Source organism: Montipora foliosa, chromosome 2 (genome assembly GCF_036669935.1).
Source record: "Montipora foliosa isolate CH-2021 chromosome 2, ASM3666993v2, whole genome shotgun sequence".
In the NCBI taxonomy this organism is placed as follows: domain Eukaryota; kingdom Metazoa; phylum Cnidaria; class Anthozoa; order Scleractinia; family Acroporidae; genus Montipora; species Montipora foliosa.
This window is the reverse complement of record NC_090870.1, coordinates 43,134,664-43,162,163: the sequence shown is the minus strand read 5'-3', so window position 1 is coordinate 43,162,163 and position 27,500 is coordinate 43,134,664. Positions and strand designations below refer to the sequence as shown.

General features: G+C 38.3%; 4 protein-coding genes across 5 annotated transcripts in view; 1 reads left to right on the top strand and 3 right to left on the bottom strand.

Moving 5' to 3' along the window:
• The window catches only part of LOC137993182 (flotillin-1-like), a 20,580-nt gene extending 7,108 nt beyond the window's left edge, over window positions 1-13,472 (bottom strand). Inside the window, exons 1-8 of the mRNA XM_068838882.1 lie at window positions 13,315-13,472; window positions 13,080-13,155; window positions 10,427-10,517; window positions 2,964-3,065; window positions 1,851-1,892; window positions 1,707-1,751; window positions 1,226-1,300; window positions 655-750 (exon numbers count right to left, since the gene is read on the bottom strand). Coding sequence (XP_068694983.1) covers window positions 655-750; window positions 1,226-1,300; window positions 1,707-1,751; window positions 1,851-1,892; window positions 2,964-3,065; window positions 10,427-10,517; window positions 13,080-13,155; window positions 13,315-13,363 — 576 coding nt within the window. The 5' untranslated portion in view covers window positions 13,364-13,472. The remainder of the gene's footprint in view (window positions 1-654; window positions 751-1,225; window positions 1,301-1,706; window positions 1,752-1,850; window positions 1,893-2,963; window positions 3,066-10,426; window positions 10,518-13,079; window positions 13,156-13,314) is intronic.
• Window positions 4,630-7,410, bottom strand: LOC137987692 (uncharacterized). Its single transcript, XM_068833763.1, has one exon. The coding sequence runs from the start codon at window positions 7,408-7,410 to the stop codon at window positions 4,630-4,632; it is 2,781 nt and encodes a 926-aa protein (XP_068689864.1).
• Window positions 13,473-18,178: 4,706 nt separating the features above from the next.
• Window positions 18,179-26,108, top strand: LOC137993180 (small ribosomal subunit protein uS7). The gene is made up of 5 exons (XM_068838881.1): window positions 18,179-18,336; window positions 20,709-20,795; window positions 20,949-21,071; window positions 23,820-24,047; window positions 25,996-26,108. Exons 1-5 carry the CDS (start codon window positions 18,214-18,216, stop codon window positions 26,062-26,064), a joined length of 630 nt encoding a protein of 209 aa, XP_068694982.1. The 5' UTR covers window positions 18,179-18,213; the 3' UTR covers window positions 26,065-26,108.
• A 517-nt stretch (window positions 26,109-26,625) lies between these two features.
• The window catches only part of LOC137993179 (probable cytosolic iron-sulfur protein assembly protein CIAO1 homolog), a 16,396-nt gene continuing 15,521 nt past the window's right edge, over window positions 26,626-27,500 (bottom strand). For both annotated transcript variants that reach the window (XM_068838879.1, XM_068838880.1), the window contains exon 13: window positions 26,626-27,500. This exon is cut by the window's right edge and continues 39 nt beyond it. In XM_068838879.1, coding sequence (XP_068694980.1) covers window positions 27,429-27,500 — 72 coding nt within the window. In that variant the 3' untranslated portion in view covers window positions 26,626-27,428.

The window sequence follows — 27,500 nt, the reverse complement described above, 5'->3', positions numbered from 1 at the left end:
GGCTTTACATGTATATTTTACCAACAACTGGTTACCCAGCAGACTTTCTGGTTGTCTCAGATGACTGAACAACCACTAATTTCGTTACTCAGTTACCATAGGGTTTAATTGTTTTTGCCTTCTGTGCCTATGTGTATTTATGTGTTCTGTGTATAATTGACCTCCCTTGTAATTTAGTGACCTTACACTACCGAAGGGTTAAATAAACTGATTGTTATTTATTTATTTATTTATTTGAGCAATGTTACATCATCCTTCAAATGATTCTCACAATGGGGCTTGTCCGACATTACACATACGAGTTCTGCCAGGACAAACAAAGTGTCTTTGATTATGGCATTTGGACATGTTAACCCATAGACTTCTGGGAGTAAGACTTAACAGATTTTACTCTGTCAAACGCCAGACAATTTTACCCGTCAAGTAGGGGCATCCTGGGGCACTGGAGAAGTGAATGAGTTTTAACCAGTCAAAAACCATCATTAAACCATTGACTCCTCATCAATGGGGAACCCCTGAGAATCAATGGGTTAGTGTTCCCTTTTTTGCTTCTGCTCTGACATGTACATGTAACACAGACAACACACAGATACTTTCATACTTTATATGACATGAATTATTATTGTTCTTATTCACAATAATAATATTCATTACTTTGATTCCAGAGTCCCTCTTTGCTTCTGCCTCACCAATCCTGGCATCTCTTTTGACCTGTGCAGTCCGGGCCATGCCAAGTGCATGTAAGTAGCCCTGAAATGACCAAACAAAACGTCTAAATAATTATTATAAAAATCTCAAATTCCAATTACACAGAGACTACAGGGATCAGTCCAAAATAGCTGTGAACATTGAGAAACATTTACAGTTTACACATTTAGAATCAGAACTTGGGTTAAAACATTGTCATGTCTAGTTTCTGTCTTTCGTCATGGTGATTGAGAAACACTAACATTTACACTGTTAAAATTCAATAATATCAAGTTAAGATGGTCTGATTTTGTGCTATGTTATCATTGCTAACATTGCATTTGGATATATCCTGTTAACATTTATGGCTATTGTCTGTGTAAATGTGATGACAGGGGAAAGAAGATAATGATCAATCACAATTTTGTTACCGGTAGCCTTTTTAACGTAAAGTTCTTTGATATGATCAATAATGATGACGACAAGGAGAAGGAGGAATATGTAACATGTAAGCCACATCTAAAATAATAATTTGCACCTCATCATCTCGTATGTCCTTTATTGTGTAGCTGACTACACTGACTCCCATGTTTACCAAATCAGATGATGCCACCTTTAGAAAAGAGGTCAGGATTAATTATAATATATCACAATTAGCACACTTCATTCAAAAATTTGTCCTGGGGTTATAAATTATGCTAAAACTGAAGGCAAATTCATAACAAAAGGCTAGACAATTTTTTAGCCACCTTTCATCCTCCCCAAATATTATTATTGTAAAAAATGCATTTTCTTGAGAACACAGTGTTCTTCTGGTGAAATTTGGCTCTGATCACAATTTTGGGCAACGTCTTATCGACTTATATTTTATTCTAGGCAGCTCAAACTGAACTTTACCAGTAACTTTAGCAAAACCAATTTGTATCCTAGTAACAATGCACTTCAAAGAGGTGCAAATATAGGTGGTTGTTATAATATTATTCTTGTCAGGACAGCAAATTCTAAAATTTTTCCAGTACCTCAAACACACTTTTGGAAAACTTCTTGCGGTCTTTGTAGATCTCCTGTTTTGGAAGAAAATTAATTCGTTGGTCAACCAGAATGTCATTTTTGGCAAGTAGCAATCAGAATCTATGGTTTTATATAAAGCATGTCAACAGTACCTCAACAGTCATTGTGCCCATGATAGCCCTCTGATGACCCTCCTAAAACAATATGGAAACCAGCATTAACAGTTTATAGTTGGATTTGTTGACCCCTGCTGCAAAATGAATAAGCAAGGCGTGGGGTTTCAATACGGCTGGTTTGAGTAGAGTGACCGACTGTATCAAAAAGGTGTCTAATGGCCCCTTTCTCAGAGGGAATTTTTAACAGAACACTGCCAAACACCACATTTAAATTATTGATGAACACATTTCAGACAACTTCATGTTGTCATTGTCAAAATGAATGTTGGTCTTAGGTTTGATAGAATCTGTTTTAAAGTACTTCAATTAAGCAAAAAACTAGCCAATGCTCTTTGTCAGCTGTCAGTACATACAGGTACTAAAACTACAGATGATCCATACCATACTAGTAAAATACATTATTGTTATTAGCTTCAATAGGATACACACAACAGCTAAACGTTTTTCTTTCTTCACCTCACAGTCGCTACTGAGTAAAACAAACTCACTTCCCCTTCATGCATGTTACTTGACGTCACTTCAAAAAAGCAACATGGTTCGATGTTTGGGCAGCTAGAGTTATAATCCCAGATTCAATCCAACAGACTAACAAATGGAGTTGTTTGGTTAATTCTATCATTTAACCCTTTCAATTCTGAGAGTGAAGCTTAATAGACTTTACTCTGTCTAACAACAGATGATTTTACTTGTCACCGTTTCAGTGATGAATGAGATAATGGGCCTTAACCCTTTCAGCCCTGATAGTGCCAAATGGCACTTATAGATTTTACTCTGTCTAACGCCAGACGATTTTACTCGTCAATGGGGAACCCCTCGGGGCTTAAAGGGTTAATCACATGACGGCCAAGTTGAGTCCCGAGGGATTGAAAACTTTTGTTTTGCCCCACCGAAACTCGACTCAAACATTTCAACTTGAGGCTCGGGGTACGAAACCTATTGTCTATGGCCAATATGGCTGCCACGCCAAATAAGGCCCATTACTAATCTCTTCTGCATCTGTTTCCTGTCAGTAAAAATTAACTTGGATTTGACTGTTTATTTCATTGTCCTTCAAAAGCATCTGGAGTTGTAAATTAGGCATTATCTTACCAGTGTTTCTAGGGCAACAGCTCGAATTTCCGCTGCAGTTTTACCAAGAAATTGTTGACAAGCTGCATACAACATTTCATGATTTTGACCTTGAATTTTTACCTGGAAAATTACAAGTTTTATTTCACTCAACATATCTCACATTACAAAGCTCAAGTTTTAAAAAGAAATGGATATTCCAATTTACTGTATTTCGTGATACAGCTATGTGAGTAATCACATGTAACTAGCAACAAGATGACAATGACTTTCATTCTGGATTGTCCGAGTTTGAGGCAATAGATGTTGCAAATTTAATGTACACTGCATTCATGGAGTTACACTTTTTGATAGGCTTTACAACAAAATGTACAGTACCATGCAAAAGTAAGTTGACAGTCTCTTCCCAGTCTCGATTCTTAACTTGATCATCGATTTTCGCAAGGACCAAGGATCAAGGATCAAGGAAAGACAATTGAGAATCGAGTTTAGAATCAAGTCGAAGGAATCAAGAATTTAATGGGCTGGTCGCTTGACTGATTCCTCAATAGACTAATAGCACAAATGCAACTGGGAATACAAATAAAGATCGTAGATCATAGGCGCCTAGACCACAGACCCCAGACCATAGGCGCCTATGGTCCTGGAGAAACTCCAGTATTTTCACACTGCTTATTTGACGGGCCCCGACCCAAATTTTTCTGTGGTGTAAATGCACCCTAAAAGAAAAGCCTGGCAAAGTTTCTCGGAGAGTGTATGTTCTCGGAGAATGTTTGTTTGGGAGTAAGGCAGAAAACCAAGCGAATTTAGACCTCTTCTGAATCAGGTTGCTGAAATTGGGCAAAAATCACAACGAACGATCACAGGCAGCTCAAGCTTGGTATACAATAATTCTTATTCACAGAATTTGTATGGGAAAATTAACTTTGAGCTTATAAATGCTAAAATAGCTGTAAATGTAGAAATAAACTTCACTTACCTATACGTAAAGTTGTCCTTGTCTTTTCTGTGCAATCAGAGCACAAGCTCCTATCACATCAACTCCACTCCGGGACCACACAGTGATTTTTGGCGGATAAATTCCAAATAATTTTTTGCTTTTCTATAATCTTCCCATGTGCTCAGCTAGATGTGTGGCTACGGTCGTTATAGCTTGATGACGATCGTAATTACGTTCTGCACTCTCATTAGACAATTTGAAACACTCTTTATGGAACTAATGACATCCACAAATCCGTCTAAAATGGACACAGTTTGCGCTCTGATTGCACAGAAAAGATGAGGACAACTGTACGTAGAGGTAAGTGAAGTTAATTTCTACATTTACAGCATATTTTAGCATTTGTAAGCTCAAAGTTAGTTTTGCCACACAAGGTCTCTAAATCATATAGATGAGTAGCCAATCATGATGTACATTTGTGTAACATAGTGAAATTTCACAAAATTTTTCATACTGTCATAAAATTTGATGAAAATGAACCTAACACAATCAAATAACCTCTTAAGCTGATATCTTAATGTAAAATGTAATTTTTTGTACTGATGGAGCAATTTTCAATTTACCCATGATCCCTTGCGGGCATGGTTATCTCTTCATTTTGCCTAGATTGAGCTTATAAACTGTGTTAAAAGACCTGAGTTATTCTTATTTTTAACTTTTGACATTACAGAGATGTTAATTGCTGTTTCACAACGAAGCAATGATTTCTTCATGCTCAGTGATTGGCAGTTTATAAATAGCTTTCCGCCTTTTAGTTTCCTTTGACTTAAGGACAAGGTCTCGGCAAATGTGTCGCACTGTTCCAGAAAGGACAGCTGCCCTTTTTACTCCTTCCAGCTTGAATGTGAAATCAATCAAGTTTTCTCTGAGGAAAAAGTGGCCAAGTAGCACACTTTGCCCACAAGAAAAAATTGATCCATAGTCATCCTCAAAGTCACTTTCAAGTCTGACTACGCCATCACTGACAACTTTCAAGAGATAGTAGTCATATTGTAAATCCTCGTCAGCAGCAATGGCAACAACACTTCCATTGACTGCAAGTTCGGCCAGCTGGACAGAGTGTTCAATGTCCCCTGCGTCATCTACTGATCTTGTCTGTGCAGCAGATGGTTCTCTCTGTAGGTGGATCTCTCTCCATGGCTCCACCCATTGCTGATTTTCACACTCATCATACTGCTCCTCTAGACAACTAAAGCAGTAGCAAGCCCTTTCTCGCACATAGATCTTAAGCTGCTCACTGCAAGCCCTGACAGAGTGAAGTTGTCTAATGCCCTTTATGGTTCTGAAGTTTCCATCTGGACGGTTACGTGGTATAGATTGGGTTCCTGATGCCGGAATATAGAAGAACACCTTGCGTTTGAGGTCAACTGCATTCTTGCGGGAAGAAAATGAGGAAGAAGAAGGCTCAGAGAAATTTGCCCTCAGGAAGGTGCAGAGATCTTCAGCATTGCTAATGGTTGCATTCCTCCTTAAAACCTCAGATGTGGCTTTCTGTTTAACATGTGACCCTGCAGCATCTTGCTCTCCCTTGGCATGAGATGTTGCAAAAAAATTTCTCTGCGCCACATAGCCAAGATGCTGAAGGGAGCATGACAGGTCTCCAAAACAGTGCCTACTTTTATACTGCCCAGCACAACCATCAGTGAACTCATGCATCTTGGTGATGTTTATCTTCACTTCATCCTTTAGATAAGCAGATATAAGCTTCTGCATATGTAGGACTGAGTCGTGGTCTTGGGTGACATCATCACTAACACCAAAGATGTACTCCTTGACAACTTCTGGTTTCTCTTCTGTGCTTGTTAAACCATTATATCGCAGTGAAGCATGCCTGTAGAGAACTGTGACATGGATACTAACCTTATCCATGTTGAAATACTGTGACTGTATTTCATCTTGGTATCTGCAAGCATAACTTTCTGAGTAGTCATGGATACAGATGGAGTGGCCTAGTGGGAGATGCATAATGAGCTGATCACACTGTTGTCTTTCCCACTTGGCCAGAAAAGAATGATAGGGAAATGATTCGAGGAGAGTATACAAATAAGCAAAGAGTTCCTTTGGTGCTGTTTCCTTGCTGACAAGAGATATCTTCTTAATCTCCTTTCCATCTGCACCAAACTTTCCAGTGGGTAGATAGTCGTACCGTTTCCACTTGACCTTCCCCTCAGATGACTGTTCTTGAGGAAGCAAGGAAAATAGATTCACCCCACATTCAGTGCACTCTCTTTTGAGGCAGGCAAGATTGTGAAGCTCTTTTTCAGCTTCCACTGGGCAAAGGGTTACAGAGATAATCTCTGCTAGAGAGGAATAAATGGTAGTGTCTACTCCCTCTTTTTCCACTATATGTGACCGAACCTTCATACAGTCTTTGAAAACCATCTGCACTTCAACGTGCTGTCGGCACATACATGTCTGTCTATCTCTCTCTTTGGCTCCTTTCACAAAGAAGGGTTTGAGGGATTCAAACTTCCTTTGCTTGATTTTAACATTTGGATGCTCTTTTTGGAACTTCTGAAATGCTTCAGTTTGTGTCACTTCCAGGACATGCTTGGGGTGTTCAATAGATTCTTTTGGCCTGACCCGTTTTCTCAAGACCTCGTTCTTATTTCCTGTTGGTCTGCTAACTGATTGTGTCCAAAAGTCATACACCAGCTTTTTGGTTTCATCCGATAAGGCATCACGACGTGTTTGTCTTTTTTTGGCTAACCAACAGGACTCTTCTCCCTTAAGAATTTTTATTCTTTTTTCAATTGATTTCGAAATACTGCGTCTGTCAAGTGAAAAAATTTTTGACAAAGTTTTCTGTGATCTCTTTTTTTTCACGACCTCCCCAAACGCGAGTGACTTAGCTGCTGTGTAGGCCGCTCTCCCGGAATTTGTCTTTTTAATTTTAATTGAACTAAGACCTTCGTTAAGATCTTGCGCAACGGCTTTCAAGGCTTCAATTTCATTTTCCTCTTCTGGTGTTCTGATTTTTCCTTTCTTTACTAGAATACTCCTTGTCCGGGGGCTGCTGCTCATTTCAAGTAAAATGTTCGCTTTTTTACTTGGAGTTGAGGGCATTGCTTTCTTGGCTTTGTCAAGTGCTCTTTTTTTTGCCATGCGGCTAGGAAAAGTTTTCGGTTCTTCACTCGAACTGTTCTGTGGGTATTCAGTGGATGTTTTCACATTTTCTCGATATCTTTTTGCTCTCTCCCTTTGTAAGGCCTTCCTTTTCTCTTCCTTTTTCAATGTTTCTTTGGCTCGTTGGGAACGAGCTTTGTTTTTTGACATTTGTTTCACATTGTGCCGTTTTGACTTGCGCTGTGATGAAGATTTGCGTGATTCCCGGTACTCTGAATTTTTCCTGATTAGCTGTTTCTGGTTCCCCTCATAATAAGCCCTGTTTTTTGTCTTCTTTTCTTCAGCCTTTTTCTTTCTCCACTGTTCTATTCTTGAAAGCTTTTGTTCAGAATCCGACGCCATTTCAGAGTTGACGATACACTTCGCTTGATTCGCAATTGTGAAATTCCCGCGAAATTTTCCACGTGGATTGCAAAACACAGGGCAAAAATCGGCTTAAGTCCGGAAAAAACCGGTTTAACTGGATAAAAACAAGTTAAGGCCTGGTAGCAAAGCTTGTTTATCACTATTGGCTCTGAGGGAACGTTTGGGAACGTGTCGAAACGTTGTAATGGCAGATCTGCAAGGGGAAAGCGATCAAAGTGTACTTTTCGTTCTTTCGCGCTCTCAAAGTCAAGAAGTGTTTCAGTCTCACAAAGAGGTCCCATTCTTTCACAATTTGAATTGGTTCTTTCTGAGCTTTGGCGTGTAATTTGTACGTGAAATGAGCATTCTGTTTTTCTTTGGATTTCGTAATGTGAGCTTGGACACGCAAGATACAGAGGACTTTTTACGAAGCTGTGCTTCGGTCCTAATGCAAATTGTAATGGCGGACGATTTGTTTCAGACTGAGAAAAAATGCTCTGGCTTCTCGTGTGCTGAGAAATTTTTGGTGAAACTTTCTCCAAAGCAACTACCACAAATGAGCATTCTCGAACCATACTTAATTCTGCCTAACCACAAAACATTCGAAGGTTACAGCCGCAAATTGTAAAAACAGCACCGAGGATTTTAGGAGCGTGACGCTCAAGACTGTTGTGCTTTTCGCCTTCTTTTCTCTCATAGGTGAGAAATTAACCACATTTTTTTTTATTTACTAGTTGCAACATTGTGAATGTGAAATATGTTGTTGATTTCGTTGTGATGAGGAAAGAACAAGCCGTCTAACGAACCTTATTTTGTTTGTCTTGCTCGTTTGCGTGTTACGCGTGACGCGCCATTTTTTGTCCCCAAAGTGAACAACCGAATCCGTTTATTCTAAAGTTAAGCGACCGATTTCGCTAATCTACACAGTAAATGTTCCCTAATATGTAAGAAGTATATCTGCAAAATTTGAGTGGCTAACGCTTTTTACGAGCAGAGATATGACCCGAAGTGTTCGCTCAAGATACTGGTTTCCCAAATGTACATCATGATTGTGCTACTCATCATACCGAGTTTGGGCTGCCTGTGGAACGACACTATTCCGTGTGATTGCAGAGGGGATAATTCTTATTCTTCGGCCGTATGATCAAAGCATACTCAACAATCTCACAGACTGTAAAAAGTCTTTGACACTATCGGACCAGCGTGGTATTCCAAATTTCCTCCGTAGGCTTCTAATCGAGAGCGCGATCTGCCGACAATTTAGCTGCAACCTAAAATGTAGCTTGTTAGTGAAAATTACTTCTTTAGTATTTCAAGAGAAGAAAGTCTTTGAACCTACATGTATTCTGTGCGATTGCGGAGGAGGTAATAATAATTATTCTTTCTCCATATGATCAAAGCATACTTGACAATCACACGGACTGTAAACAGTCTTTGACACTATACACCAGAGTGGCATTTCAAGTTTACTCCGTAGGCAGTTCGTAGACCTTACTGGATACATGTCATCGGAAACACTGCAGTAGCAGACCTTGCTGGAAACAAACGTCCTCTGTATATATGTACGTCAATCTCAGATTTACAAAAACTGTTTCTTAGAATGTAAAACTATTCTGTAATTAAAATGACTTGCTCGAGACCCCAAATTCATTGCCCGGCTTTGTGTGTTTATTCGCTTACAAGAAAAATCAACAACTGGGATCAGGTTAATCGGGGAAATATTATCTACAAAAAAAGGCAGGACAAGAGATTTAAATAAGAAATTTAAATTCGTTTCACGCTAAAATCCATCGCATGGTAAAGCTCACTGTTTTGCTTTTATATTTTAATCCATGACATAAGATCAAATTGTAGTTTTGAAGAGAGGACTCACAGGAATGATAGCCGCTATCTTGTTTTCTTATTAAGCAGTTCCTGTTGTTATTTAATCGAGAAGTAACGCTTTTGCGAAAGTTGGATCGAGTATGAATAATTGACAATGTTGACAATGTTTTGCATCGTGATTTAGTGAGCATCAAGTGTCGAGGATCAAGTTTGATTTTGAGTGAATCAAGTCTCGATTCTTGATCCTCGGTTTGCACAAGGATCGAGTCGAGACTGTCAACTTACTTTTGCACGGTACTATAACAACCAACAAGAATAAAATAATAAACTATTGGTAATTTGATTCTGGATTCACTATCTTTAGTTCTGACAGCAGCCTTGGTTAATTAACATTCCCAGTGTTACACATTATACATTTCAACATCGAGTTATGGACTGACAGGGTACGGGAAAAAATTGAAAATGTGCGGGATTTTGAAGGGATTTTGTAGGAGTAAAAAGATGAATGTGCGGGACTGTGCAATTTTGCGGCAAACAAAAATTAATATTTGGTCTCTGGCTCCCTGTCAAAGCAAGCACTGAGTTCTTCATATCATGCCATTTTTTTTACCGGACCAGTGCAAATTTCTCAAAACTTGGAAAACTGAATTTTAGGACTTATTTAAACTAATATGACTCTGAAGCATTTGCTGAGCAAAAACACTAAGGCAATCGCCCTTAGGCTATAATGCACTACAATCTCCTAATGCATGTTATGCATGTCTAAATAATCTGTATCATTATTTAGAAGTAGATTAGAGTCCAAGATGGCTCAAGCTACAGTAAGAACATGTTTTTGTTTGTACAACCACTTGACATTTTTTTCGAGTAAAGTGAGGAAATTGTCGATTATTGTTTTTATGGTAAAAAGCCAGTAGTAATAAAAATTTCAATAAATCTTTCAGTTTTGCAGAAGATTTTGCTTAATTTTTCTGAATTGTACGGTCCCACACCCACGCTCCCTGTCAGAAGGCCTGTATAGTATTCTGTGGTGATCTTGACGCTGTGTGCAAACTCCTCAAACTGGACCTCATTGCTCACTCACTTAAGTGACAGGAATTTGTACCCCATGATGAGTGTAAACACAATGACATTCAACATTCAATGTCATGGGATTAGATTAAAAGACTGGATCTCATTGTTTACTCACTTGAGCAATTCCAGTGACAGAAATTGGTACCCCATGGCGAGTATATACTCGAGGAGATTCCACATTTAATGTCATGGTATTGAGCGTAATCCTACAAATTTGATGAACAAAACAATGTCAGTATGTGTTACATAATACGATACTGAAAGCTAGCTGTTGCAAACACAGAAATATTTATCATGTTCATGGGGTCTTAAATACATCTGCCTACCCTTATGCATTGGGATTGGAAGCTCCCATCTCTTACAAGTTCACCATTGACTACAATATATAATCTTAGGTACCTGTAACACATTTTCCAAATCAGTAGAATTCTTACATAAACAAGAAGTGAAACTATGAGCAAAATGATTGAATGACGATACTTATTTTTTCTTCTTTTTTCAAAAAGAGAGCATTGGGAATCACATTATGGGACTAGTACTGAGATAGAAAATCCAGACACTTTGACGACTGCAGTTTGACGTGCAAAAAATTTGGAGATAAACGTCACCACTTCATATGCAAATATTAATATTAAATGACCCCAGTCTGTCGTCAGGGTAACACTCGTAAATAATTTGTGTTATAATAATATACAAGGAAATATTCTCAATTCTGAATGGCTTTAAAAGTGAAATACAGTTTCCTTGTCACACAGTGCAGAAAAGAGGTCATTTAGAGCAAAAAGAAAAACAAACCAAGCATTCTGAAAGAAAGTCCTAGATGGCCAATCACCTATGAGCTCTGTATGATGCAATTTAATCATGTAGACGGAATGTTGCGTTTCCATGCATCACTACAATAAAGTAAATCCACGCCTGAAAATCCTTCACAACGAACTATAAAGGCCAAGACACACTAGCTATAGGCGACAAGTTGCTGGAGCCATGTGTACTACTTGCAAAACAAATCGCTGCGACACGACGCCTGTTTGGTGCTCACGCAGTGATTTCGTATGAGAGGGAATGTGTTCTAGTTTCCTCATTCAATATGGCAGACCACATGATGATCTCACATTGGTTCATTGCCTTTGCAAGACTAATTTGGGTTTTTTGCATCCTGTGCCATGTGTCTTTATGAAGTTGGTGTGCCTGTGTAAGGACGCACTATTTTTTAACATTCCTGTAAGGACATCAAAATATCCCCCCCTCCCCCGGCTGATTTTTGCATGGGAATGTCTCGGTCGGAAAACTGGTACTAAGATTATGTGATCAGATACGTGTCAAACATGTGAGCAGGCCATGTGAGCTCGTCTTTGCGCTGGATCTTTCTTTCAATTCAGTCGCTGTAGGCTTCCCTCTCATTGTTGGATTTTGGTGAATTTAAATGCTTCAACAGTTTTGGGATGTTTGTTTGTTTGTTTGTTATTTATTTGTTCCAGCAGGTTGAAGTATTGCCAGCTGCACAGCTGATGTGGACCTGCTATACCCACCCACCCATACACTCATGAAGGACAGCTCCAACACCAGGAAATTCATTCTCTACTCTTCTCGAGTAGTGTGTGGGTTCTTTAACGTCCAACAAGGAACTTATGAACATCAAAGATATATGTGAGACAGGGCCTACGGTTTATAGTCCTTATGCGAGAAGACTTGAAAGACTAACTATTTGCGATGTTATTACAAAGGCAGCACTTTCTCCTCAGTTATTTTAAGACCCTGAGTGTTGGTCTGGCTGGAGTCGAACTCACAACCTCCCGCACGGCAGCCCGTTGCTCAACCAACTGAGCCACCGGTTAACTGTATTTTGATCGTATTTGTCGATTAGTTCCAGTTGCAACAGATACATGTAGCTTAGTCTTTATGCGGTGGAATGTTATTTGAAATTGGTGGAAAAGTAATCTGAAGGCAACATCCACAAGAGTGAGCCTGAACCAAGGAACGGCAAATTACGAAAATACTTTTTTATTCATCAGAGAAAATACTCAAATCAGTCATGGAGTTTGTTTACGATAAACGAGCATGTGATTGCAAATGTTTGCTGATATTTGTGCTTCCCTTTACAAATTAGCTTTCACACTTAAACAATACCAGTTAATAAATGTAAATATTTTAGACTAATAAACTTGCGAGTCTACGGAACTGACGCTGTCACGCAACGTGTCAACAAATCGTAGTTTGTATAGGATACCTCCTAAACTGGCATGGACTTTGACACTATGATATATCGATGAAAAACGTTGATTTTAGGAATTGACAGAGGCTGACATTCAGCTAGTGAAATTATATACTTAAGTAACGGCGTCGAACGCACTCTCATAATCTTTGACTACTACTTTATATTTTGTCGCAGCGACCTGTTGCCGGAAGTGTACACAAGCTGTGACAACGCTGCTTTCGCTAATTTTGTCGCTGCGATCAGTCAACTGATCGCAACGACAAAATTCTGCCGCAGCAACAATGATTTTCACAAAATTACCCTTGTCACACGAGGCGTTGCTGTTTTCACTTGTCTCCGCAACGTGCCGCAGCGACTAATCGCCTAGTGTGTCTCGGCCTAAAAATTCAATCTATCCGTGTTATCAGAAGGGTAGTATTTGTTTACGGAATAATGTCGAGCCTCTGCATTTCATGCTTTGCATGTAATGACAAAATGATAAAAATATGGTATTTAACATAAGCTTAACAATCAGTTTGGAACATGAATGTTTTCATGCAATAATTTTTCTTACTTCTGAAGTGTTTGAACAAAAGGCCACACGAATATACGGCCACCAGTCACTAAAGCTGGCTTGTTGTGACAAACGCCTGCAAAAAGGAACGCATTAAAAACACATCGTCATCATTCTCATTTCTGAAGATCATTCAAGGAAAACACCTGCGAAATGAAGTCAATTTCCCCTTTCAAACCTTCTGTAACAAACCACCCAAAACTCAAATTCAAATATAAAAACATCATAAAGATACCTGAAACCACCATAGCTTCATTAGGGCCGCAAGTCTCAAAGAAAACCATTTTGCGAGATCGATAATACGCGTTCAATCCTCTTCAGATTCCTCGATTATAATTCAGCACAACAAGATGGCGGCAAGTCACGTGATTTGATTCGTCGGCAACGCCTTCCTTTGAAAGTCAATGATCGGTCGCAAATCAATATCCCCTCGCATGGAGCCCCTGTATTTTATTCACCTTCGGGTCCACCCCGGAGTTTCACAACACGTGTTCATTGCTTCTATCAGCCTTTCCTCTTCGGTTTCTGAAGGTAAGATGGCGGACACTTTTCATTCGTGTTACAATTTCAAGCATAGTGCAATCCATAATGACGATATCCTTGTATGAGGTGGTATTTTAAAAATGAAATCTTGATGTACCGATGATTCAGATAAAGGCTTGGATACAAAATAATATTAGCTCGATAATTAAAAGAGTGACCAACAGTGTTTACAACGCCAAGGACAACAGTGAAAATACCATCCTAAAAAAAAGCAATTAGAATTTAAATAAGTCATATTGTCAAGTAATGTAACGAATGTAAAGCCATAAGCTATCTCACTCTGTCTTAAACCTCACTTTATTGGTACTGAAAAGAAGACACCAAGAATATAGACTTTTTAAAGTCTATATTCTTGGTGTCTTCTTTTCATTAAAATGACAAACAATTAGCCTCAATTTCTAGATGATTTGGGCCCAATAAGGTACCGTTTATTTGAAATCCCTGGACACCCCCATCCTGAGCATGAGTGGGGGAATTGCGGGAACGCGCGTTTGCCTCGCTCTATTTTAATCCTCCAATAAACGGGGACTAAACTGGGAGTCGCAGTTCTCGCATCCAGCACTGGGGGAATAAGCTGGGAGTGATGCACATGATGATTGACGTTGCATCTGTGAATGCTCTACAAACCATATTACCCATGTAATACTCGTGGGTCATAAGTATTTTTCTCAGGGCCTACCGTAATCATCGTCAAATTATTGCAGTATCCCCCTGTCATCTTTGTCCTTTGTGTTATGTTGTCAACTTGAAGTGAACAATGAAAATACATGTACCTAGTACATCTAGGAAGCTTTACAAATGTCGCATTGGCTGCCCAAAATCAGTGTATTAGCTTCATGTGTGGAACATTAGCAGATATAGACAATGTTCTCTCTCATAAACACGTACAAGCAAAAGAATGCATCTTCTCTAATCTACCAGAGTCAAGAATAGTTTCAAGGAAAAAGACTGCCATCTTAAATACAGTAGTTTGAATTTAGTTTTTCTTCCCTGTCAATTCTGCTAAACTGGACGAAGTGCTTTGTATGGAAACATGCCTCTAAGACCCGAAGAATTGTAATTTTCCCAGGCAGTAGAATAACAATCCAGTATGAAACAACCTGTAGGAAAAGTTGTTTCGTTATGTACATGAAAAAGTTTGTGGTTGAAGTGTGAATTGAACTGACTGTGTTACAAAATACCAGCAATCAATTTGGTCAATATGAATGGTATGGACTTTGTTTCCCCTTTTGAACTTACAGTTGATCAATTTTCCTAAGCTACAGTAGCTGATGGGGCTAATATTAATTTTTATTTTCATTGTCTGGTTCTGACACCTGGCCCCAATAATATTGGTAGGTATGATAAGTTTATAATCGATCAAAAACTCACACTTTTCAGATTATTTTAGTAAAACACATCCTTAGCTTTTGTGGGTATGGTGTGTTGGTAAACCATTGACTCCTGAACCACACCCATTGATAAGTAAAATTGTCTGGCATTAGAAAAAGAGAGTAAAATCTATTTAGTTTCACTCATAGGAGTCAATTATGGGTTAAATTAAATTGGTGAAAAGGTCTTTTTGGATGGCACATTTGGCCGTTGATTTTCCTATGAAGTCAAAAACAATTTATCTTATTATGGCGGGCTTCTGAAATAAGATTGATGAGTAGCACGGTCGCATCACTACATTCTAGGGGTACTTTCTTGTCAATTGCAATATCTCGGCTTCTAATGGCTATTTCACCCTGAAATTTTTTCCCATATCGTACAAATAAGTCTTTTTGATGTACAAATAATTTAAGTTGTATCTTTTTCAAAATAAACCTAAAAAAGATTTCTGTTCCCCAAAAAAGTGACTGAATGTTCATGTTACGCGTAACACAAACAATGGCGGTTCGAGCGTATTTTGAATAATTGCTCTGCTTATAATGCACAAAATCTTATGAAATTCCGGTTACATATCAGAATAACAAAGGAAAATGCACACAGCAACTTTCAGATACTTTTCTTTATTAGAAGTTCTTGAAAAACAACATCGTACTGACCCTTCATTGTAACGCTTCACATTCTTTTGAAAGGCAGTTTCTAACATAGGTCGATACGGCTCGGCACATGTCTCAAAATACAAACATAAACCATGTCAGATGAATGGGCTTTATGTGACAGACTCTGTGTCAAAGTTTAAAGTCAAAATACAAAGCGAGGACGTAACTAGAACAAATTTAAAAAGACTGAAACAGTTTCTGCTTTGCACTGGTGATGTTCAAATTAACAGAGGACTCACCACTTACTTCCAATATTTTGCTGTTTCTAAAGCGAGTATTGTAGTCTGATTGAGCAGCATATCTTGGGCTTGCGATAACCGACAACAGTGAGCACTTTAAGCCATTTTCATCCACTGAGGCCAGAGATTTTCGGCTTTGAACGATGCTGAAACATTTTGCGCTATAATGCTGTGCTCATTAAGCGTAACCTAAACCTCCACAAGCACGCTTCCCTCCAAAGTCTTCCATCAAAAACCCGCCATAACTCGGGCACAGATGAAATGTTTTGCTTCGTTCTTGTGACAAAAAAACAATCGGGGTGTACCAAGCTATTCTTAAGGGCTAGAATAAATTATGCAATACAATACAGCGTGATCAAGCATGTGTTTGATGTGACTGAGTGAATTTCAATGGGGAAACATTTGCTCAGAATCAGAACATAGCAGCCCTGATTATCAAAGCCAGCATCTATTTTCCCTAAATATGTAGAATAATAATTTGCTGCTTGTAAATAACTCTTTATTTTAGAAGAAAAAGGCCAGAATCTGAAATAGGCCATGCCCACAAAGGATTATGGGAAATGGAAAAACTGCTTTCTATATCGCATAACTGTAACTTTTTGCATGAATTTGCTTGAAACAAACATCCAAAGCAAAAGTGGACATAGAGAAACAATAAAGAGAGCATTTTAGCATTTGAAGGTTTTTTGACCTATGTAACGCAAAATGGAGTCATGATTGTGCTACTCATCTTTGAATTGTGATGTTTGCATTTTTGAAATGTCTAATTTGGTTTCAGAGGTGTTTAGGTTTTTACACTCTGAGAATGAGGTTGATGATTTAATTGATTGCTTAATTGGGATTTGTGATATCAATCCCAAAATCATGAAAGTATGTTAGAGCAATTCTATTAAATTTTGGTGCAAGTAATGACCTTTAGAAGAGATAAGAAGGTGCATTTTATTGTGTAACCATAGCAACACTCTTGGCTTTGAACAGCCCCTCTCTGTCCTGTATCAAATATCTCAATTTTCACCGAGATAAGATGAGACAACCACTCCTAATTGAAATTTTAATAGAGTTCTAGGTCTCATCCTCAACTCTTTGGAAATGAATGGGTTTTTAGTGTCCTACAGAAACTAGACCTTAATGCTATTTTAACAGGGCACGAAATTGAGACCAATACAGTCGCTTTTGCGACTGGTTTTCACCATTGCCCTTTCAAAATAAAAGCGTTAGCAGTTGCCCACTTTGCAGCTACTTTTGCTAAAAATAAATAAAGAAATGGAAATTCACTTTGTTTCTTGCAGTGGATTTTCTTTTCATCTGAAGATATAGAGCAATTTACATGTAGCTGGGATGTTACATGTACAGCACCATTCATTTGATTATTTGCCATTTTCAGCGGTTTCTTTACACAGAATTATTGCAGGCTCATATTTTGTTTTGTTAAACTGCTGGCAACACAATACAGTGCAACAATTAAGACATTTGAGAAATTGCGACTATATCTTGTGTCTTGTCACAAAACTGCAACTGGATTTTAAGTTTAATTTCAAAATTGCTACTGGATTTTAATTTTAATTTCAAGCCCTGCATAGGATTAGGAACAGCACATTAAGTGTCATTGAATGTCTTGCAATGTGATGATGTACTCTACCGATGCCAAGTTTTGAAGAGTACCACCCCAATATTACTAAGGATGTGCATTATCTTTCAAATACAAAAATGTTAACCTGAACTTTGAAGGAATTCTTTCACATAAGGATCAGTTATTTTTTCTTCATAGACCCATTTTTCATAAAAGTACAAATTTATTTATTCTGCCAGCTGCTTTAGGGATGTCTGTATGTTCACAAAAGTTTTAAATGAGAGCACGGGGAAATTGTTGTAGCTGAAGAGAATAACATAATGACCTTTTTATCACTTGAATATGTGTAACTTTGCAAGTCATTATTATTATTAGTATTATTATTATTATTATTATTATTATTATAATTATTATTATTATTATTATTGTTATTATTATTATTATTATTATTATTATTATTATACGCACCCAGTTGATGAGTAAAATTGTCTGGCGTTGGAGTAAAATCTGTCAAGTCTCACTGAAAAGTCTACTGGTTTTCCACCAGGTTGTAATGTGAATTTAAACTTACTTTTGTGAGTTGTGGTCTTCAAAGACCATGTGATTGATACACATGTAGCAGAAAACATGAAATTATAGTACCGGTATATTATTCTGTATCAAGAAATACACTAAAGTTGTGGTATCTGATGATAGTTTTAAGAGTACTTCCTACAGTAGTATAATTGGGGTTGTTTTCCAGTTCCAGTGCCATCATGTCTGAGGACTGGGGTAATGATGGAGATGAAGCTGCTGTGGTAGCACCTGAAGTTCAAGATATCAAACTCTTTGGGAAATGGAGTACAGATGATGTTCAAGTCAGTGACATCAGTTTGACTGTAAGTACTTGTAGATTTATTGTCTCAGACTACCGGTATAATTTTTATAAGCACCCTTGTTTCAGGTTTATTTATAGTGTACAGCAAAAGGATTAAAATCATTATTTCAGTCTGAACTGATTACTGGAAAAACTGCAAATTAAGACTGAAACTCCCCTTTTGTGTCATGTATTTTTCCCAGTTAGCTGTCTTCTTTCTTTCTTTGACACTTATTGGAGAGAAGTTTCTTTGGTGCTTCATTATTTTTAGGAGACAGCCACTCTAATGAAAGTGGTGTTCAATCGACTTCATGATAGTGATAAACCTCATATTGAAACTTTCCATGCCTGTCTACCTTATTCTTAGCACCTGAAAAATTCTCTTTGACGTCCAAACCGGCCTAAACCGGCCAGGCTTAGTATTTTACTCTGTCTAACGCCAGACGATTTTACTCGTCAATGGGGAACCCCTGGGAGTCAATGGGTTAAAGCCTCTTAACACTAAACAGGAACTGTTGTATATACAGTGCAGGCTCACGATTCACTTGTACATGGGTATTTATGTCTGTAATAATTGTTAAGAATGCTTTTAAGGATATAAAGGAGTTCCAGAAAATATCCATATCCCCCCACAGAAGGGATTGGAAATTCCAGAGGGTAGAGGGGTCAAAAGGGCCTGGAATTTCTTAAGGGGGGGAGGGGGGTTGTCTCATTGAATTTATTTTTTTTCCAGACCGGCCTCAATTTTCGTTGTTTGCATTTTGCTTTTTGAGTCGTGAACGCAAAAAAGAAATTTTGCTAATTTAAAGCACAAAATGAATAGTTTTGTGCTGGTTAGGATCTATATTCTGTCGCTGCTAGAGTCCAATCATTTTCCCTGAGTAGTGGCTGGTGATCGGAGTGCGTGTTGTTGAAAGTAGACGAGTTAATCGTGACTGATATAAAATACGTCTTTAGCACTTGACCAGGTACTTCTGTCACTCCTATCTATATCATTTCAGCTGAAAGATTTTGTCGCATTTTTGAGTTGTCGTTGCAAGCATGAAAAATAGCTTCTGAACTGAAAGAGTGCATCAACATTGAATTAGCAGAAATTCGGAATCGGCACATAGCGATAACAATGATTCTTGATTGAGGAAAACAGTGCAGTAACAATTATAGTTCAGGAGTAAAATTATATTTTTAAGGTCATTTCCCTGTATTGCATTGCGCATCCTTACTGCGAACGATTTATTGCGTCATTAGCGCACACACATACAATGTACAGAAAATGGCGGAGTTTTCTTTACGGCTTGGGTCGTGAGAGAGATAAATCGTCATTTTCTCGTAAACGAGTATGGTGACCTATAGTTTTTCTCTCTTTTTCTGAGACTAGCAATCATCTTCTTCCAATAACAGGAATATAAACAAATTTCTATTACAGAAAAATAAATAATGAGTGGAAAAGTGAACTTATTGAACAGATATGGTGGCCTCGAGATAGCTGCATGCTAGTAACAAGTTGAATCAGGGTCGACTGGAAATGAGTGTTTTTATGATGAAACATAATATTTAATTATTCCTTGAAGTTGATACAGTATATCTATAGTTATATTTCTTGTTTTGCTTTCTCCCAAATTTTTTCTCCTCTTACAAGACATCGCATGAACGATTCAAATAATAACGATTCTGAAGCTCATGATTTAAGGAATTATGGGGTATTTCAAGGTGCTCCTGTTCGTAAACAAATGTGGAGACCCCACTTTTTTGTTACAAAATTTAAATTCCCTTAAGATGAACAACCAATAGGCAAAGTTTGAGCGAAAATCTATAGTCAGTTCTATTTCAGGGGAATGACCTTGAGCGAGCTTAATCATACCATTTACAATAAGTCCAAGTAAATGTAATTTAAGGGAAATTCTAAATGATAGCGAGTAACATATGTAAATCCATTCACACAAGTCTGTTTACATTCCATGTAGTGTGCGAAGCTGAAATGTTTTCAAATGCAGTCATGGTGCTTGCAACATCATTTTTGACAAAACTTTGAATTTAAAAAAACTGTTCTATAAAGATTTTCAAGGTTCAAGCAGGTTTTCAGAGGGGGGTCATAGGTAAAATCCCTTCCATGGAGGGGGTTGGGGGGTATGAATATTTTCTGGAACTACACAATGTTTGAAATTTTAATTACCAATAGTGTTGTAAACTTCTGGCCTTGGTTGTTTAAAAGGTGGATAACGCTATCCACTGGATAAATCAGTATCCAGCGGATAAGCAATAGCAAAATCAATTGAGTTATCCAGTGGATAGTGCTATCCACCCTTCGAACAACTGGGGCCTGATCAACAACTTTTCAGAATGATCTAGCTGCTTTCTTTGTAATCATTTTTACATCTCTTCCTTTATAATGCGCAGGACTATATTGCAGTCAAGGAGAAGTATGCAACTTATCTCCCTCACACTGCAGGTCGTTATGCCTCAAAGAGGTTCAGGAAGGCACAGGTACATTACTGACAGAGTTTCTTTATTTTTCAGTGTTAGTAAACTTTGTGACCTGTAGATACCACTTGTTATGATGTAATGCCCAAGGTGTTCCATGTACAGAAGTCTGAAATTTGAACCTGTTTTTTTTTCTTGTTTATCTTTGTTATGTAGTGTCCCATTGTGGAGCGATTGGTTAACTCTATGATGATGCATGGACGAAACAATGGCAAGAAGTTGATGACTGTTACAATTGTAAAACATGCATTTGAGATCATTCATCTTCTGACAGGAGAGGTAACTGTTTGCCAAGTAATAATGTTCAGAGCTTGAGCATACATTTCTCATTAGCGGAGTGCACATGCGGCGCACCATTAGTAAGAAAATATGGTAACCCATCTGAGCCAGAAAATTTGGTTTTGGTCACAGTACAACATTATGTCCACCCCTCATGTATGCCAATGTGAAACTCTTTGTTGCAACCAGCGTTTTTTGGCAGGAATATCCTTGATATTGGACATCCATGTTATGGTTAATTGACACCTAGGCCTGTAAAAGCAAGGTATCTGCTGACCAGTATCACATATTGCAGGCTCAAGTTTAAAGCTCATCAAGGTCAGCTGCAATCTCGTACCCAGAGTCCTCGGGCTTGGTCAGCGGGTGAGTGCCCGGAGAGACTCTGGGATAATCGACTTGAACTATAATATTATTTTTGATTGGCCGCTTGCGTAACAATGGCAGTCCGACAGGAAGTCGGTAAGTAATTCGGAAGCCCCAGAATTTGAGGGGAGATTCAAAATTTAAAACAAGTTTCAGTGCTGTTTGTGTTTTTCTACCTCAGAAATACATAAATCACAGAAATAAAAAACCACGAGGTTTGAATTATGTCTTATAATGTACGGGAATTTTCCCACGCTGCTAAAAAGTGATTACTGTTGCTGTTGCAAAAGTACCGTGGGAAAACATTATGTCAGTCTCTTTGAGGAGAAATCCGTGGAATAAGGTCTTGTCGAAGCCATTCAGAATTACGGAAACATCAAATAGTAGTAGAAGAGGACATTTGTGTTGTTTCCACAAAAATTTGTCGATCGTGTTGCTTGCACGATGGCATTCTGAACGATGGAATGTACGCTGAAACACTAAAAATACACTTTCTGAAAGCGTCAGAGGTTTCATCTTCACTTGCTCTTACAGCAAGCCAATGATCATTTCTCCAGTTTCTTTGTGTGTAAGGCTAAAATTCTTGTTTCTCGAACACTTTCAACCCGCCATTTCTGCTGTTTACGATTTTCTCTCAGTCTGTTTCCGGTTAAACTCAAACATACGTCATAAGACCGGAACCCACGACTTCTGGGAAAATGGAGTCGATTATCCCAGAGTCTCTCTGGGCGCTCACCCGCTGGCCAAAAAGCCCGAGGACTCTGGGTACGAGATTGGGTCAGCTGTTTTTTATTTTTAAGTTGACTGCTGACCAGGTGCTGGTTTTCGATTGGGTTGCAGGATCAGCCGAGTTAACTTATTGCAAGAATAAATAACAGTGGCTTTGCTTGTAGGCTTGGCTAAATCTATATATTATAGTATTTCTAAAGCCATGTCATTTGTCTGCAAATAAAATTGGCTGTGTACTTTGATTTCCAAGTTAGGCAATGTTTACATGAATGCGGTTTCATTTGTAACTGCGTCGTTTTTGATGCAGTTACGCCTTCTGTTTACACAACACCGATCGAGACCTTTAACGAAACCGGGTTGATTTGAAAACGCTGCCAAAAATGGAGCATTTTCAAAACAATACGGTTGCATCTGTCATGTAAACAGTGAAACAGTGTCGATTTGAATACGGTTACTATTTTGGCACAAAATTTGCATTGTTCGATTCAAAATGGTGAATTTAGCACATAGTGGAGCGCTTGCTTTTTCCATCACAACTTTGATTTTCTGGCGAAAACAGTTTTGTGTAAACACTTTCAAACCCCATTCATTTTGATGCGGTTTCAAAATCATGAAATTTTATGTACTTTTTATATATTTTACATTAGATTCGTATACTAAACATTAATTCTAGACACTCATTTACACTTGTATTGTAAGCACATTGCTATTAGAAATGCACACTAAGTATGTTTATTATTATTATTATTATTATTATTATTATTATGATGATGATGATGATGAAACCTTGTTTGTGTAAACTGTGCCACAATCAGGAAGTCGCCAAGTCTTTCCATTGGCTCATGGAACAGGGGTCAAAATAAACTTTTTTGAGCTTGTGCTAATTTGTTACTTACCGTAAGATGTATTTTCAGTCGCCAGGTGATAAAATCTAGTAACCAAAAGCTCCATGCACAATGCAGAGCTTTGAAGAGTTTTTACAACACCACACCACGTTGCCAGTCACTACTTTGTTAGTACCAGGTTCCAACTGTCTCAGCTGGAGTCCTGGGCCTGGTTGTTCAAAAGCCCATTAACACTAATCCCAGATTAAAAATTCTCTTCTCCCATATGCATTTCAATGCTGATATTTGGCAAAACTTTACATTAGAGGAAGTCCATCCTAGACAAAGTATTAGTCAACTGTCAGTGATAGGCTTTTAAAGCCTAGTTTTGTACACTGAATTAGACCATTAATTTTCCTGAAACTTAACCAAACCTTGAAGGTTTGTTTTGTGAATAGCATATGGTCCTTTGTCACCTTTAATAGGCCATCAAGGCTTGTAGGCAAACTCAAATTGGGCGGTACATGTACAGTGTTTTTGGGGACCTGTTATTGTTAAATTCCTATTTCAAGAATTTAGGCAACGGGTTCCAGTGGCAAAGTTTTAAGAATTTAGTCATGATATTTGTGTGAAAGAGTTACAGGGTATACAGCTATAGATGTTAGAATTTTCAAGAAATTTAAAAGCCATACTAGTCAAATTTTGGGAAATTGATGTCCCAAATACAGTGTAATTTGGTCAGTAGAATTACTGGTTACGATGTAGATGCTTCAGTTGTGTGGTATCATGACTGTGAATAACATTTGTGATATTTTTGTTTGTTTTTCTCCAGAACCCTCTGCAGGTGTTAGTGAATGCCATCATTAATAGTGGGCCTCGTGAAGACTCCACCCGCATTGGTCGTGCAGGTACTGTGCGTCGTCAAGCTGTAGATGTGTCTCCCTTGAGGCGAGTGAATCAAGCTATATGGCTTCTCTGTACCGGTGCCCGTGAGTCTTCATTCCGAAACATTAAATCCATAGCGGAGTGTCTTGCGGATGAGCTTATCAATGCTGCTAAGGTGTGATGCTTTACTTGCTTAAACAACACGTTTCTGGTGTGGTAAAGACCTCTTACTAATCTAGTTTGAGGGCTATGTCGTAAGTTATGGCCCATGCTTTTTCCAGTTCAGTTGTCACTGGGTATAAAATTGAATTGGAAGAAAACAAGGAGTCGACTTACTGTATGGCCCAGGAAACAAGGTTAGCTGGGTACTTGCATGTATTTTATCTTCAGGTATTTGAATCAAGTAACAAAGGAACACTTTTTAATATCTAGCGGGCTATACTGTGGAGTATGGCCCACAAAGTTGTACAATCATTACACGCAGGGCTCGAAATTGCGACCAATACAGTCGCATTCGCGACTTAATTTTTCCCTTTGCGACTAAAACATCTGGAGAAGTCGCAAATTTGCGACTTGTTGTCACCTTCGCTCTTTCGAAACAAAAGGGTTAGCAGTTGCCACTTTTGCTGCTACTTTCACTAAAATAAATAAATAAGTAAATAAATGACAAAATTGTTTTGTTTCTCGCTGTGAATTTTCTCAGATAGCGTAATTGTAGAGTAATTTAGCTGCGATGTTACGTGCACAGCTCCATTCCTTCGATCATTCGCCATTTTCAGCGGTTTCTTTACACACAAGTATTGCGGGCTCATATTTTTTTGCTAAACCGCTGACAACACAATGCAGCGTGGCGATTTTGCGACTAAAATTTGCGAAATTGCGACTAAATTTTCGTATCTTGTCGCAAAATCGCGACTGGATTTTTTCGTTAATTTCGAGCCCTGACATGCAGCCTATTTGATAAAAATATATTGCAAAAATTATTATTAATCTTAGTATTTGATTTCATCAGTGTGAATGGTCATGTGAGTGTGAACATTGGGTTCTAAAGCGCCCCCAATCGGCGAAAAAAAATCTGGCATTAGCTAGAATAAAATCTTCTTTTGATCCATGTGGTTCTTTCTACAGCACCTTGAAATACCATAAAATAGGAATCAGCTTGCTTATTATATTCAGATCGCTGATTATTATTATTATTATTATTATTATTATTATTATTATTATCTGTGAATAACTGTTGTAAAAATGATCGAAGATTGTTTGAAAATGTTGAAACTGAGACTGCTTTTGCTTTTGCTTTTTGAGGTTCCGTCAAGTAGTTTGTGGCCGAGTCTGTCTCCCCTGTTCAGTCTGATTTCATTTGTCTGACAAATCGTCACCCCTGTTTATGATTTGTGCCTGAAAAATCGATTTCTGACCCAGGCATAATGATTTTCTACCAGATACTGTAATCTCAGATTTTCAAAGTAAAAGGAATCCCTGCAAAAATTTCAGTGTTCAGTTAGCGCCAATGAACTGTACATTTAAAACACGTGAACCAGCTGAATGAAATTTTATTGATGCAGCAACCCCAAAGCAATAAAACCAGCCCTGCTAAAAACATTTACATGAAAGTAATTTTGCCCGGGGCAATTACCAAAACTAATGAAAATACCTTGTCTCAGCCATTCAGTATTTAGCGATTTTTGCCTTGTATGTGATAAGTAATCACATGATTTTTCTTGCGCCATTTGGAATATATAAGAACTGGTAATTTTTTTCAAAGATTTCAAATTGCATTTGGCTTACGCACACTCGTGCAATTTTGCTTGTGTTTGAAAAAAACTGCTTCTGCTCATTTATTCCAAATTGCACATGAAATCATGTGATTGCGGTACCTATACAAACAGGAAGTCCTACTAACTCAAGTTTTAGTTTCTCATCATTGACCTCAAACTCAGCCATTGAAGTTTGATATGTTTTTTCAGGCCATTGTATACTAATAAATAACATTATTTTGTTTTTAATTGCCACTCGAATTTGATGTTATTGGTGCAAAGCTGTGCGTTTTAGCCTTAACAGACTCGGTTCTTTTGGTTAGGGAGCACTATGTCTATTCTTCATCTTATTTTTCTGTTTTTTAGGGTTCATCAAATTCCTATGCAATCAAGAAGAAAGACGAGTTGGAGCGTGTTGCCAAGTCAAACCGTTAACATCACTTTATGAAAAAATAAAATGTGTTTCTGAACGAAAGAAATGGCTTATTTGTAGAATAATGATAGTAATGAATCTGAGAATGAGAGACCAATATCCCAGATAATCTTTTAGGGCTGCGGCTGCCCGGTTGTTCGAAAACCGATTAACTTAATCCAGGATTAGCGTAAACTTTGGTTTCATTTTTTAAACTTTTTGGTAACAGTTTCTTTTGCCTATTTTTGTTTTTCAAGATTGCCTTCTTCTAATGTAAGGCTTTGTTGAATATCAGCGTTGAATAGCGCTTGGGAGTAGAGAAATAAACTCCTTGGTTAATTTTTAATCTGGGATTAGCGTTAATCGGCATTTGAACAACCGGGCCCTTCCAGATATTTATCAGTTTTTCTAGTCAGTAGTTCGCTGATGATGGAATTGAACAAGGTTTTTCAACTTTTGTAACATCGTGCGAACTCGTATGTTTATAAGAGAGGATTAACAGTGACGGCACCAGAGTCCGATTTAACGTTGCATTAAGAACTGTTATCACTTTTCCGCATGAACGATCTGAGAAGTCACTTTTTACAAATTCAAGTCACTTTTATTCACATTTGTACACCTGAAAGCAATAACTTGTACATGTAACACGAGAAATCAACTTTAAAAGATTCTCCTCGTAAGGCATGAGAAGCAACGCCAACTATCGCGTACTTTCGGAACTTGCGAGTAATGCTGCCTCGATTTCCGATTGGTTCAGCCCGCCGCTGGCGACCGTTTCCATATCTGGGAGATGGGGTTCACACGGCTGGATCTTATCCCGGTTCCAAGTAGCATGACGCAACCCATTCTCGTCACCAGAGCCTCGGATCGACCCAAGGCTCTGGGAAACTCTATGTCGAAGAACATGCACCGTGGGGTTCTTATAGCCAAAAATTGGCTATTTGAACCTTGCGGCGCCTGCTCACTCCTCGTGCGAACATGAATGCACCAATTAGAGACGCTTTTGATTGTTCTTCACGAAAACCAATGAGAAGATACTTTGTTTCAGGGTTCCCCAGAGCTCTTCTCTCCCTCAGTCAAGAGAAGAGCTCTGGGGTCGAGATTGGACGCAAATCAGAATAGAGAGGTTACGCATGACGTTTACGGGAAACGGCACGCTCCTGCTAATCATAAAAGAGTGAAAATTCCCCCATTTTAACTTGTCTCGTTCCTTTGAGAACGTGAGGACGAGTACGAGTTTTCCGTTCTGAGCACGCACACTTCCTTTAAGCCTTACGCGCATGCTCAGTACAGAAAACTCGTAGTCGTCCTCGTCCTGCGATCTAAAGGTCGCGAATGTACATCGACTGATACTAGTAGGTTTAAGAAGAGCGGACAGTCCAGATGTTCAGTCTTTGGTAAATTTCCAGATCTTGATTGTTGCGTCATCAGAGCACGATGCCAACAGGCCTGGTACCTT

Coding starts and splice junctions, on each gene's coding strand:
- LOC137987692 (XM_068833763.1), bottom strand. CDS start 7,410: ATGGCGTCGGATTCTGAACAAAAGCTTTCAAGAATAGAACAGTGGAGA.
- LOC137993180 (XM_068838881.1), top strand. CDS start 18,214: ATGTCTGAGGACTGGGGTAATGATGGAGATGAAGCTGCTGTGGTAGCA. Junction 20,796..20,948: donor AGAGGTTCAGGAAGGCACAG/GTACATTACTGA, acceptor TTTGTTATGTAG/TGTCCCATTGTGGAGCGATT. Junction 21,072..23,819: donor TTCATCTTCTGACAGGAGAG/GTAACTGTTTGC, acceptor GTTTTTCTCCAG/AACCCTCTGCAGGTGTTAGT.